The following is a 14,821-nucleotide window of genomic DNA, read 5'->3' on the forward strand; positions in this document are numbered from 1 at the left end:
GAAGGTTATGCATGCATGCAGCCACTCTATTCACTTTAATGCCAGGGCTGGAGATTGCAGAGCATTTGTACTTGGCAATATCCTGCACTCCCTTTAAGGTGTGCAAGCATGACCTCCACTCCATTCATACAAAGACCTTCAAAATTCCCACTTTAGGTATTGGTGCAGACTAGAGATGAGCGAGTATACTTGCTAAGGCTAACTACTTGAGCGAGTAGTGCCTTAGCCGAGTATCCTCCCGCTTGTCTGTAAAGATTCGGGGGCCGGCGCGGGTAACAGGTGAGTTGCGGTGGTGAGCAGGGGGGGAGAGATGGAGAGAGAGATCTCCCCTCCATTCCTCCCCGCTCTCCCCCGCTGCTCCCCACCCCCTGCCGGCCCCCGAATCTTTAGAGACGAGCGGGAGGATACTCACTCATCTCTAGTGCAGACCCCCATCAATCATGTGGATAGAGTATAACTTTATATCTTAGCTCAACCCCTCCAAAGTGCCACAAATTCACTGCTGTTACACTATAAAATCTAGAAGCAGATAGATGACCAGAGCGCCTCCCATCCCCACACCTTGGAAGCCAGTCTGTTAAACTATTTCTTAGGGAAAAAAATTATACCGGCACCAGACTGGGTCAAAATGACCTAATCTGCAAGCATGCAAGAAAGAAAGGAAGGTTTCCTTGGAAACAGCTGATAAAATGAGAAGCATTTGTTGTTTTTGGAACAGTCTGATTTCTATGTGTCCATCATGTATACATTCAGAGCTATGCAGTTTGGGGAAATTGTCTTTTGTAGATTTAAATGTCTTTGTCCCTTATAATCTCCGATCATTCCTTATCTTTAGAAATACCAAAACTACCTGTTTACAATTCCAGATGTTCAAAGCGGACTTGTCACCCCTCCTGGCAGGTCTATGTCGGTAAATACTTGTTTTTCCCATGAAATACAAATTCTGAGGTATCTTTTCTTATCACTCTGTATTGTGCTGTTCCTCTGTTACTCCTCCTAGAAATTTACGCATAAATTATCTGCTGGGTGTTATCATTAGGAGGCGTGTTACTGTACAGCCAGCACTGATTGGACAATGTGTAGTAACACACCCCCAACTGGTAACCTGCAGCTGTCAATTTATTCATAGACTTCTCAGAGGGATAACAGAGGAACAGCACAATGCAAAGTTCTACAAATGTAGCAATCATTACCATTACAGCCAGTGTGCTACTCTATTAACATTCTAATCAAAATACTAATGACCACCTGTTTCTGAGTGACTGAGTGAGTTATATGTGATGATGTCACCATCATGTGATCAGTCACCCGGGCTCTGAGCACCACCCCTGATGACATGACTGTGACATCATCATAGGTCCTAAAACATGCAGAGCCTCAAAGCAGCCATGTGCTTACAGGACCTGTGATGATGTCACCATCAGATGATCAGTCATGTGTGTGATGTGCATGTAGCAGAGCTGTGGTGTACGTGAGATATGCATGTTGCAGAGCTGTGTGTGCGTGACATGCATGTAGCAGAGCTGTGTGTATGATGTGCGTCTGACGTGCATGTAGCACAGCTGTGTGTGTGTGACATGCATGTAGGAGAGTGGCCTCTTCTACCCTGTCCAAGATCATTGATAGCGCCTACAAGTTTCTAATGCTTGGTATAGAAATATTTGGATAATATATCTTTATACTATTTGAAAGGAACTGAACAGCACAGAACGGACCCCAATGACTATAATGGGTCCATTTGCTTTACGCTCAGCGGCCCGGCTTTTAGCCGGAAGAAAAAGCGATGCATCCAGCGCTTTTTCTTCTGATGCGTTGTGACGGATTTGTGACGGAACCTCGCAATTGGGACCTAGACTCTGACCCATAGTGATCAGCAGCTGCAAACTGAAATACTTCAAGAACGATTTTCATGATGCACACATTATGAGAAAACCAACTATACTCCGATAAAACAATTGATGCAGACTGAAGAAATACTCACTCACGGACCCTCACAGTGTGCGAGTGCTCGGCACATGATGGAGTGATGGAAACAGACAGACCACGTCTACCTTCTGATGCAGGAAGAGACACCAGGGTCACTGTGTGAGGAGATCGAGAGACTGGGGAGTCAATCACTGGCGTCAGGGTGATCTGGTAGTAGCATGGCCCACTGTGAAGAGGAATCATTAGATTAAATGTCTGACACTATGAATGAGATACCATAGGATTTATAAAACATCTTCATGAGCATATCCTCTGCGATTACATAGCCGAGGGGGGATGACATTACAAAAAGAGTGTGCTATATTTATTGCAGCATGTAAGGGATTAACAGCGGGGATCGATGTTCTCACCGATCCCTGCTTTTGCAGTGGGAGGCCAGGTGTCAGCTACTGACGAACCCCATTGCAGGATGCCATGGGCTCACTTCTGCACCTGTGCCTTTCACAGGATGTAAGTTTGCATAGCATGCTCTGTCACATGTGCAAGGAGGTGGAGGAAGTGAGCAGTGTCATCTGCTGGCGGACCAGACGGCTTTCACCGACTTCAAAGGAAGCCGTCTGTGCAGGAACCGCAGCAAAATGGAGCATGCTGGGATTTGTTTTCCTGACCAGAAGGTCCGCAAAACAAATCTGCATGCTTTAATTAAGCATTAATTAAGGGACTGAATGGTTCTGAACGATTCTCTTTTGAACGAGCCAACAATGCATTTGCTTGTCTAAAGAGGCTGCAGGAGTGCCAACAAGTTAGCGGTGACGTCACTTGCTCGTTCCAATAAGAATCGTCTCGTCTAAAAGCACGTGGAGCACCAGTCAATCAAGACCAGTTTCTTGGGTGTAACTCTTACCAGTATAACTTGGACCGCTCCACCAATGCATAGGTCTCTCCATCACCAATAAAAGAGGAGCAGCGAGAACACACAAAGCATTCTGGGTGATATTTGTGCTCTCCTGCTACCTATCAAGGTAAAAACATCAATGTCATACAGTCAGTCATTAACAAAAATCTGCATATCTAAAACCAATGACCAATAGAAGACAACAATTTAACATTTCTCCGGTGTCCCTTTGGTAGGACAATGACTGATCTACTCCAACAGACAGACAAGTAACCAAAAAAGGCTTTTTCTTTCTTACCATAACTAATCCTTTGGTAATATGCTCTGAGCAGCCTTGGCACATCCCGCCGAAGCGTGCCCAGTAGTGCTTTTTACAGAACAGTCTGCCATCTTTTTCATAGTAGCGGTGGGATAAGGACACTCCACAATCACTGCACCTGAAAAATACAACAGAAGGTTTCCAGAACTAGAAGTCTCTGAGCTGGCCCCAAACTCACATAATATATCATTTTATGATTTCATCTCACATGTGCTTATTTCACACAAAGTTACATTGTGTTAACATTAAAGAAGATCCTTCTTCAATAGGAAGAATAATTTACTGATGTCCCAGCCTAGTGGCATGTATTTAAGCCTTTCATGACCAAGGGTCCCTGATGCGCCTGCCTCCAGGTCACAGTCTGCAGTTCTGATATTCCCACTCTCAAACACAAATCATATTTTTTTAAAATTTTCCAAAGACATATCTACAATGAGTTGTATTCTTCAATAGTACCATGTAAGATCCCATATAATGTATTGGAAGACTTTTAAAAATGTATCTAAGTGGGGCGAAATGTGAAAAAAGCCACAATTGCACCATTTGGGGAGGGGGTTATTTTTCCGGCGTTCATGGTGCTGTAAAATGATGTGTTATCTTTATTCTGTGGGTCAATATTATTAGTTTTCTTTATATAGTAACTATAGATGAGCGAGTATACTCGCTAAAGGCAATTGCTTGAGCGAGCATTGCCTTTAGCGGGTATCTCTCCCGCTCGAGACTGCAGGTTCGGGTGCCGACAGCGGGCACGGAGCTGCGGGGGAGAGCAGGGCGGAACGGAGGGGAGATCTCTCTCTCCCTCTCTCCCCCCCGCTCCCTCCTGCTGACAGCCGCTACTCATCGCTCCCTCGCGACAGCACCCGAACATTCGGTCTCGAGCGGGGGAGATACTCGCTAAAGGCAATGCTCGCTCGAGCAATTGCTTTTAGCGAGTATACTCACTCATCTCTAATAGTAACATTTAAAAACAAAACAACCTTTTATTAAAAAAAGGACTTTTTGTCGCCATATTTTGACTCCCATAACTTCATTTTTCTGTTGATGGGGCTGTGTGGGGGCTCATTTTTGCGTGGCAATCTGTAGTTTGTATTGTTACCATTTTGGGGAATATACAACTTTTTGATCGCTTTTTATTCACTTAATTCTTGGAGACGGAGTGACCAAAAAAGCCTAATTCTGCTATTACAGTTTTTTTTTACAGAGTTATTTCTGCACTATTAATAATATGCTATTTTATTCAATCAGATCTTTAGGACTCAGTCAGACTAGCGTGGTTTACACGCTGCTACATCAGCGTGCAAACCACTCTGCTATAGGAACCAATAGGTTGCTATGGAAGTGGTCCCAAGTGCAGAAGATGTGCTCCCAAAAAAGAATGGACGGTGAGTGCCGACTTGCCTGTCAGCTCTGTGGTGCGCAGTGGTGCAGGGTGCTCTCCATAGGCTCCTATGGGAGCCATGGAAGCACGCAGCCCGCACCACGGATGTGGGACCTGGCTGCTTCACGAAGCTAGAGGCAGCCCAGTCACAATCTTTTTCAGGATGACAGCAGCGTGGTTTACACGTTGCTTAGCAGCGTGTAAACCACGTTTGTTTGACTGAGCCCTTATGGATGCAGCAATACCAATCTTTAGATTGTTTTTAGTTTTTAGATGCAACAGCTAGTAAAAGTTTTTTTTTGAACTTTTAATATTTGTTTAGTTCTATAAGGATTAATAATCTTTGTTTTACTTATTTTAGCTTTTTAAAATAGTATGGGGACTTGACTTGCGATCGCTTCATTGCTTCTACGGTATAATGTAATATAATGGTGTTTTAACAGACTTCCTATTGAAGACATGCCACAGGCACATCATTAATAGGCAAACCATCATGGTAGCCCTCAGGGCCTTCAGAAGGCCCCAAGCTGCCATGACACCTGGATGACACCCAGGGTCGTTTGGGACATTTAAATCCTGATTGATCAAGGCAATTATTTGCCTTTGTCAGAACAGACAGCAGCATTTAAAGGTTAACCGCCACAATCAGAGTTATCTCCAGTCGTGGCTGTTGCGGGTGGATGTTACCTTTCAGACCTCCGATATCTGTCACGTATGGAGCCGGCTCCATATACAGCATATGCTGTGGTTGGCTATAGACATCCTAACTGCACGGGGTATGACAGGAAAGGGTTAAAGAGGAATCCTCAGCTCTCCTGATATATCTGTAGAGTATTTCCAATAAATAACAATTTTGTAGTATTTTTTCTTAGAACTCTGCATTGTGTGATTTGTTATTACTCCTGGAAAATGAAGCATAAATTGAACACTGAATGTCACCATTCTGGTTGTTAGTAGGACGCATCCCTTCCCAGTCTGGCACTGTGACCACTGATTGGACAATTCCTTTGACAAGATAAATGGTAACACCTATTTGTCAATTTATTCATACATTTCCAGGAGGAATAGCAGAGGAACAGCACAACTAGGTGAATATGCTCCAAAAATGGAGAAATACAAGCATTTACTAAAACAGGCATGTCAGGAGATACTACAGATCCTATTTATATTTTCAAAATCAAGGCAATATAACCCCTTTCTGTCCAATGACGTACATGTATGCCATGGGAGGGAAATGGTTAGCACAAAATGCCATACGTGTATGGCATATGGATGGCATGGGCTTAGGAGCTGAGCCCGCACCATCCACTGCATGAGCAGGCTGCAGTGTATTATCTGAGCAATCATAGGATCGCAGGTTCAAGTCCCACACAGGGTCATAAAAAATGGTAAAGGAATAAGATAAAAACAGTAAGAAAAATACTTAATTAAAAAAAATCTTTATGTGCACTTCTCAGGGTTTTTTCAGTAAAACAATAACTAACAAAATACATGTTTGTTATTGCTGAAACCGTAGTAACCCATACAATAACTCAAACACACTTTATATCTTGCAAGTGTTATAAATAAAGTGGAAAACAACCATTTTTTCCACTTTGTTCATTTTGTCTCCCAAAAAACAAATTAACAGTGATCAAAAAGTCATATGTACCCCAAAATGGTACTACTTAAAACTACAGATCACCTCGTAATAAATAAGCCCTCATATATTGACGAAAACTAAAAAAAGGTTTAGCTTCTGAAATGCGGAGATGAAAATCTGAAAAAATTGTCGCACCCTTAAGTACCAAACTAGGCCACGTCCTTAAAGGGTTAAACATTATTCCACATCCTTTGGTTGACTATAACCCAATACAGACAGCGGTAATTACAGATTCTTACACTAGATGGCGCCAAATATATCAAATTGTCACATAAAGAGCAAAGCTGGCAGTGCCTCGTAGGGCAGATGGCATAATAATTAACATCACAGTCGGATTAACTGAAATGATGGACTTTTTAGTTGCATATGTCTGACAGATAACAGGGTCATATAAAAATGAATGGTGCCATTCTACAGGTCACAGATGTCCTTCTCCGTACACAATGGAATTAGTAAACATCACATGGCCGTGGGAATCGACGAGTTAATGGGGTATTCCCATATTATAAAACTAGTGGCTTATCCATAAATACTGCATATCCATAAATGCAGGGCGGGTGTTGTCATCATCTCTGGGACCTTCACCTGTTTGGAGAGTTTGGAGAATTCTTATGGAAATCTACAGATGATGCATCGAAATATCCTCCACATGACAAACTCAATTCTGCTGCATTGACAAGCTCAGCTAAGATAGTAAAGTAAATAAGTAAAAAGTGCAGAACTGCTTCGGATGACCCCATTCTAACAATTTATGGTCTAATCCTTGAGGTCACTTAAAAGGTTCAATACAAAATGACAGATGATTGTGCCGGAGTCCAGGTGTCTGATGAATGGTGCGCAGCAGGATATTCCTTCCTCTACTATTACACAAAGGAGGAAAGGGATCAATTTATCACAAGGTAAATTATACCCTTTCCCTGTATGTTTCATGCAGAAGTGCTACATTACAGCGGACATCTGTTGCCGGTGATAGTAAACAGCACAGGTTACAGACCAGAGAGGAACAAGAAAAAGGAAACTTTTATTTTAAAACAAATAACTGTAACATAGTATGTTAGGCCAAAAAAAGACACATGTCCATCCAGCTCAGCCTATTACCCCCAAATGTGGATCCAGAAGAAGGCAAAAAACAAACAAACAATGAGGTAGAAGGGGAAAGATTCCTTCCTGACTCTAATCTGGCAATCGGAATAATCCACGGATCAACTGTAAACGAACAATGGTACGATGTTAGGAAAGAAACCAACTTTACCGATACCACTGTTCAATCCTGACGATGGCTAACTAGCTATTAACCCTTTGCCATCCAATTTTGGATTCAGAGTTTCCTAGGGGGCTTTCTCTTTCTGCCATTTTACATTGGCACCATCTGCTGGCTAGAGCCATTACTGCGGTATTTGACATGCCAGAGAGGCCCCCCGACAACAGAGCAGCCAGTAATATACAGTAAGAATACCTTGTCGGATGTCTTCTGACATCGGAGCTGTATAGCCTTCAATCAAAATGTCTTTGGATGTCAGACAGTGGATTGGAAAGGGTTAATATTGTTACCTTGAGCACAACAGAAAATAATAATGTTTGACACTTCGTATAAAAAAAGTTACAATAACAGCAACACACAATTTTACTAAGACAACCTGAACTTTACCACTGGCCAACAGAATAGTAAATCGCAGCTTAATGTACACAGTTTGTGAAAACACTCTCCATGCCTGCCGGGGTTCTCAGGCAGTTTGCGGTAACGCTGATACTAGTGTCCGTAAGATCATTCTCAATAGAAGTCACAGTAACAGTTCGTTGTTAATTATTTGAGCCTTCTTTTAATTAGATGTGTCCCCAAAGAATAGTGATCGTATTCCTACACTGAGAGCAAGACTGCTGATTAACTAATGAGTCACTAATGATGCACACATCATACAGCTTTTAACGAGGTCGGCCTCACTGACAGCCCAATGATGATGGTTTCCTCTATGTCCTCCTGTGGGTCTTGATTCGTTAGCTCCGTAAGTTCTGAACTCTCTCTTTCACAGATCGTTGCTCCTATGCAAGCTTTGGCACTCTCTGTTGTGATCCCTTGACAGATCCTGGCAATCTCCAATAGCACAATGATAGGTTTCAGGGTCCCTACAGCAGCTCCTGCTGCTCAGCCTGCCATCCTGAGGTTTTTCTGCAGGCTATAGTGCCCAACTGTCCTCTCTTACACATAGCACCTCTGTTACCAGTACATCTCCATGCCTTCTCTCCTATGGTGCAGCTTAAATTCCTTTTTTCATGCCATTGGTACCACTGAGTACATTACGAGCGTTTGGGGTAGGGCGACCGCCTAGTGCTCAGAGCACCCAAATCTTTGCCGGTGCGTTCACACGGGTCATCTATTAATCATCTACTTCGGGATAGTAAAACTGGCTGTGGCTGGGATGCTTTGCCCTAAATCTAAAAGACCATTCTGATCATCTGAACGCTTGTTGGTAAAGACCAAACATGCAAATCTATTTGAGGCTTCTTTCCCACTAGCCCTTTTCATAGCTGGCTGATTTACGCTACCATCTGTAGCGTAAAAGTTTGTGAAGGGGCGCACAAATCTAACGTTTGTGCGCCCGTTCAGATGGCATGGCCCCGGCACATATATGCCGAGGCTGCCATGCCCTCGCCCCTTCCCTCCCCGCCTTACCTCCTCTCTCTCCTCCTCTCTGGCTGATCGCAATGGGAGGGGACGGGACACAGGTGGAGCAAAGCGCTGCCCTGCTCCGTCTCCTCTCATTGCTTGTTGTGGACAAGTGGCGGGATGGGCCGGCGCTTAGCTCTGCCCCATCCCGCCCCCTCCCTTCTCCGACCGCTGTCATTGGCCCCCATAGGAGCTCATGCAGCGGCCGATGTATTCCGACCCAAAAGATAGTTCCAGGACTATCTTTTGGGCCCGATTTAAAAACGCCCGGCACTATAGTGGCCGGCTGGGCGCTTTTACGTCACGGGAATATGGCCATGTGATCTGATGCATTGGAATCCAATGCATCAGATCACAGCGTATATCGGCTAACCGATATAAGCTCGTGGGAAAGAAGCCTGAAACTGTGATAACTATCTTCTATGTGGAAACTTGTTCCTGACGCAGCAAATATCGCTCATATACTTAGCTGCAAATGTATTTCCTCAGGCGATTGCTGATTAAATGCTGCGTTTCCCATTAAACACTAATGAGTGAGAACAATCTCCCATCAGGTCCAATGCTTGTTCGGATAGACTAACGCCCCCTTGCAGTTGCCAGTGATTTCGGTAGCATTCACTCTTGCTGGTTTTGCAGAAATTTTGTAATGCAGTTTTTAAATTAAAAAGTATTTTACAGCATTTTTTTTTTATATAAAAAACACATTAAAACTTGTGGCAAAAATTCTATGTTTGAATACCGCATCACTGACACGCATATTCCTTAGAGGGGATTACAGGATTTGGGAAGGGGTTCACCAGGGCTTTTACTGTAGAAGATAGGTGATCAATAGTTGATCAGCTCTGGATCCCTGCCAATCAGCTAATCACTGGCCCGCTGTCAGTACTGACAACATTGCAGCGGCCCAGTTTGGTACTACAGGAGCAGCTCCATTGACCCCATTTATTGCTGAGTCGGCAGTACCAAACTGGCGCACTGCAATACAAACTGCGTTATCTGCTTCCAGTGCTGTCCGCACTGACATTGGGCCGGGCATCAGTGGTTCTTCCAATTTCTGCTCAGTCTACAGTTCCTGGACGCTTCTAAATGAGCAGGAGTTAATTTGGTTGTGAGGGAGGCTGATTATGATGGACATCTAAGTGTTCAGGAGGGAGCACTACTCCTCCTCCTACTCCATGTACAGACTTGGGGTTATTGGGTTTTTATCTTTACATTGCTGATTGCATGAAATGTGTGAAATTACAGCTCTCACAGGGGGTGTTATGCCTCATGCCCACAGCCGTGACGGAGTCCACCAGCGGAATATCGTAGCAGAGTCCGTCACGGCGCCCCCCAAAGAGCCCATACTCACCTCTTTGAATCCACCGTGCGTATCCCGCCTGCGAGCTGGCACACATGCGCAGTGTGAGATGACGCAGCCGGCGGTGGGCGGGGACGTGTAATCACGCGATACTCCTGCTGTGCTCACAGCAATGGAAGCCGGCGGCGCGGTTTTCCGCAGCAATTAGAGCATGCATCTTTCACGCTGCGGGATTCCGCTGTAGAATTCCACAGCGTGAACATTGAGGTATCAGGTTCAATAAAAACTAATAGCTGCAGCATAACGCCGCGAATTGAAATCCGGCCGTGGGAATTAGCCCTTAGGCCGAACTCGCACCATGTTCGCTGTTTATACTCTGTAGGACTGTATGAAATAGTCATGTCATACTTAGGCCTCATTCACAGCAGCGTGGTTTTAGTGCAGTATAAGCGCACAAAAAACCTATCCTGTACTAAAAATCACGTGAATGGGCAATTTTTCACATGCAGAAGACCCGAGCGTCATGCGAGTGAAAATCGCCCATTCACTTGAGCAGTGTGTTGCTTAAAAATAGCGCAGTTGCTCCAGGAGAAGATCGCGATCCCCTGCTGCGGCTGTGACAGCTGCGGCAGGGGATTCCTTCAGCCCCACAGGGATGCAAAACTGTCTCATCCAGGGTTTCCAGATGTTTGCAATGGGGCTGGCGGCGCAGCATCGGCCCCACTTAAAACAGTGGGAGAACATTGCGATCCCCTGCCACAGCAGGATGAAGGGTACCTTTTAAATGTCCTGCTGTAAATTTCTGTTAGTCTCTGTTGGGATTAAGGGAACCCTCGGGGAGTGCTTCTGGGTGTAGCCATGCTGCTGCAGTTGGGAATTACCTCGGTTGGTAGAAATCCTCCTAATGACTTGTAATCTTCATTTCCCGTGCAGGAGTTTCCATAGACTCCTGCTCCCATAGGACTCAATGGAAACTCCTGCGCAGCTCGCACCAAAGATAGGTCAGGTCCTATCTTTTCACGCTACACGGACTTTAGATGCGGGAAATGTAGCCACGCATGTCCTATCTTTTGAAGGTGCAAGTTTTTTGCGCGTTTAAATCCCTTCATCTGCACGCTTCTATAGGAAACTATTGGTTCTATTAGAAGCTATTTTTTCACGCGCCTATTATACATTAAAGAGACGCCCGTGTGAATGAGGTCTTAGGGCTTATTTACACCAGCGTATATCGGCCGGCGTTTTCACAATCGGCCAATATATACGTTTTCATCTAAGCAGTTCCCCTCTTCCCTCCCCCTCACCTGCTCTCTGCCCCTCTCCTCCACTCCAGCATTTGCAATGGGAGGGGGCAAACCGCTGGGAGGGGAGGAGAGAGGCAGAGAGCAGGTGAGAGCGAGGGAAGGAGGGGGACTGCTCAGATGGAAGCGTGAAAACGCTGGCCGATATACGCTCGTGTAAATAAGCCCTTATAGTCAGACGTGTGGAACTGTATGTCTATACAGCTGCATACACCGACCGCTAAGAGCAAAAACAGCTGGCTATGTGCACAAGTATGCACACAGCTACAAAGCATTGTTGCGCACCAACATTTTTTTTTCTTTTCGGACTTTTCAAAATCTGCGCTATAGCGCGCGAGTTTGAAAAAAACTAATTATCACAACCACGTAATGGGCCAAAAACACACCCATGTGAAGAATCCCTAACTGACATAACCAAAAACAGTACGACTTAGGGCTCCTTCCTTCTCTGCGTATTGGGTACGTTTTGAGTGCGATATACAGAGAAAAGAACCCATTGATTTCAATGGGTTTATTCATATTTCCTTTTTTTGCGTGCACACAAAAAAAAGAACATGTTCTATTTTGAGCGCATTTGCACCAAAGGGCCCCATAGAAGTCCATGGGGAGGTGCGAAATGCACACGCAATACGCAAGGAGATGTGTGAAAAAAAGCACAAAACTACGGGGAAAAGAACAAATCTGGACCTCATTAGGCTGAATAGCTATTTAAATCAGGGTGTGGTTGCAGCGTCCGAGGAGTGGGCCCACAGCCAAGGTGACAGCGGGGTAGAATTTGGGCCTTGTCACAGGGCTCTACCTCCTCCCCTGAGACGAACACATAGGAGTATGCTGCATTTTTTAACATGCGCAAAAACGTCTGGTGAGAATCAACGCAATGAAATCAATGGATTCTATTCTCTGGTATTGCACGTGCAAATCGCTTGTGTAAAGCCACCCTATGCGTTTGTACGTTCGCCCGTACGCACCGTATAATCACATGAATGAAAAATTGACGCAATCGAATCCCGATCTTTAGTCATGTATTTCAAGCCATTCACACAAGCCGCTGCTACATGACTGTTAAAAGCAATCCAAACCAACGATCGGCAGTAATCTTCAGAATGATCAATAATTGGGCCAGCTGTCTTACCCTGCGTGGTACACACGGTAACTCCCTCCCCTCCCTTTTTTCATGCTGCCATCGAAGTCTTTGGCAGCTTGCTGCGTATCACATCAAAAGATAGGGCAAGACCTGTCTTTGCATGCAGCAAATAAAACCGGAGACCAAAACCAGTCGTGTAGATGCTATTTTTCCCGTTTTCTCAAAAACGCAGCGTACAGCTGGTTTCACACATGGCGGTAATTTATGAAGCTAAAACAGGCTTTAAAAATGTTGGCATAAGACCCACTTGCATAGAAAATTGAAGCTTTTCGGATTTACGGCGAGCTGTGCCACTTTAAAAAAAAAAAGGTGGTGTGGCTTATCTAGAGGGGCACGGCCGTCCCAGGCTGGCAGATTGCTATATAGTTTACAGTTATCAGTGTGGGCCCAGCAGACCAAGATGCACCCGTACATGCCTCGCAGTTTTGTGTGCCTGCAGGGATCACGTTCAGACTGGCGTTTCAAATGCCAGCGTCATAAATTACCCAGAGAGAAGCACTGCGCATTTTGCAGCATTTTCTTTGGCGCTCTTATGTCATTTTTTTTTTTGCTGTATGGCAACAGGGAGTTGTGAAATGCACTACGAACAGGGCGTTTTTTTGTGAGATTTTCACCTGATTTTTCTGCATGAATTTTGCAATTTATGCCCATGAAAAAAAAAATCCCTGATGGTTTCCATGGTGACACACAAGTAAAACGCATCGCAAACGTATAAAATGAGTGCAATCCATTTTTTAAAATTCACCTAAAAACTTGAATGGATGATTTTTGTCTGAAAATCGCAACAAGTAAATGCGGCGATTTTTTTTCCGCTTGGAGTATCTGTCCAATTTTTAAAAAAATCACGTGTGAATAAAAACCATTACAAATAATATATTAATTTCTGTCCAACTTCAGTCTGTTTTTTTCGGTCCAAAAATCGGATGTAAAATCGTTTGCGTGAATATATCCTTACGGCGGGATATGTTAATTGCAGGATAAGTGTTGAAAAATATAGTTTTAGAAACAAACTATTTTGTATCACGCAGAGAGTCCGGTATAATCAACACGAAGTTCAGCAATGTCCCAGTCTGCCCAATACATGCTTGCATTACCAGGAAATGCTTCCCTCAGTAGCTCTGAAGCGTACTGTGTCTTTAAGAAAAAGCCCTGTCATTCTATTGTCATGGTCCTTGCGAGGCGACTGTTGGACAACCATGATCAACCATGGGAAACTGCATTACGGCAGCCTGCAGCAGCGCTGTGTATGTGGGCTGCATCCCAACCACAGCCTGTGTGTGCGTACAGATAACTACAGCCACGCCAAGCCTTCTAGAAAGGAAGTGCCAAGTCACAGATGCCACCAGTCAGATAGTTGCAGTTATTTTCGGGCCACATCTATGGTATAGAGCTAGAAATAGGACTATACATAGGGCAGAGTATTCTTGTGTACAGTGCAAGACGCGAGTCTATAGTGAGTCCACATACAGATCCGTCATCTGGCGTGAATTCTTGGTCGTTACATGTATAAATGCAACAGCAACAATATTACAAAACATGTTACAAAGTTAGAACTCCCCTGCAGCACGCACGGGGTTAACCTCGCCTGCGCAAAAGAAATTATGGGGAAATAATTCATCTTTCTATAGGAGAAGTGTCACGGTATATCGGAAGTGGTGTACGGAAGGTAAATAGAAGCATCTGCCGTGTCCCTTGTGCCTCCGCCAGATGACACAATGACATCATTGTTCTGCAGATTCTGATTATTAATGAGGAAGGAAATCCAATTGCTCCATTTAAATCCTCCCCGGAGAAGAGCAACCAATGAAAACCCACAATGCAAAGCAGAAGCTTCCCTTAACCCCTAAGGAGCCGCGGCTCTGTAAAGTGGGAAGTAATGGAGATTATGTTTACAGGCGTTAAAATGCAAACCTCCAAATAGTAACATTCTGTGATTATACGTAAAGCCATACCGAGTCCGTGAGCCGGGGGGGAATACTTCACACATAACTACTAATCCCACTCACAAGCCGCCCTGTCAGCACCTCTTTGTTCCATCCGGCAGCTGTCATCATGCTTGAGTAATGGTGGTTAATACATTTAGGCTAAGGCATAAATTATTCATTTTAGTTAGAAAGTATTGGGATTTCTAAACTTCTTCTCACTTGTGACTTTGCTGCTCGGTGAAAATTGCCTAAATTTGTTATGTCATGAAAAAAACCCTTCTCCATATGCCCTATACGTCATGGAGAGGGTCCCGACTCAGAAGCTTCCT

At 44.4% G+C, this 14,821-nt stretch overlaps 1 protein-coding gene across 1 annotated transcript in view; it reads right to left on the bottom strand.

The window, feature by feature from the left end:
* Window positions 1–14,821, bottom strand: part of LIMK1 (LIM domain kinase 1) — a 101,218-nt gene that overhangs the window by 26,521 nt on the left and 59,876 nt on the right. Inside the window, exons 3-5 of the mRNA XM_066599733.1 lie at window positions 3,120–3,258; window positions 2,831–2,940; window positions 1,982–2,152 (exon numbers count right to left, since the gene is read on the bottom strand). Coding sequence (XP_066455830.1) covers window positions 1,982–2,152; window positions 2,831–2,940; window positions 3,120–3,258 — 420 coding nt within the window. The remainder of the gene's footprint in view (window positions 1–1,981; window positions 2,153–2,830; window positions 2,941–3,119; window positions 3,259–14,821) is intronic.

Source organism: Eleutherodactylus coqui, chromosome 4 (genome assembly GCF_035609145.1).
Source record: "Eleutherodactylus coqui strain aEleCoq1 chromosome 4, aEleCoq1.hap1, whole genome shotgun sequence".
Taxonomy (NCBI): Eukaryota; Metazoa; Chordata; class Amphibia; order Anura; family Eleutherodactylidae; genus Eleutherodactylus; species Eleutherodactylus coqui.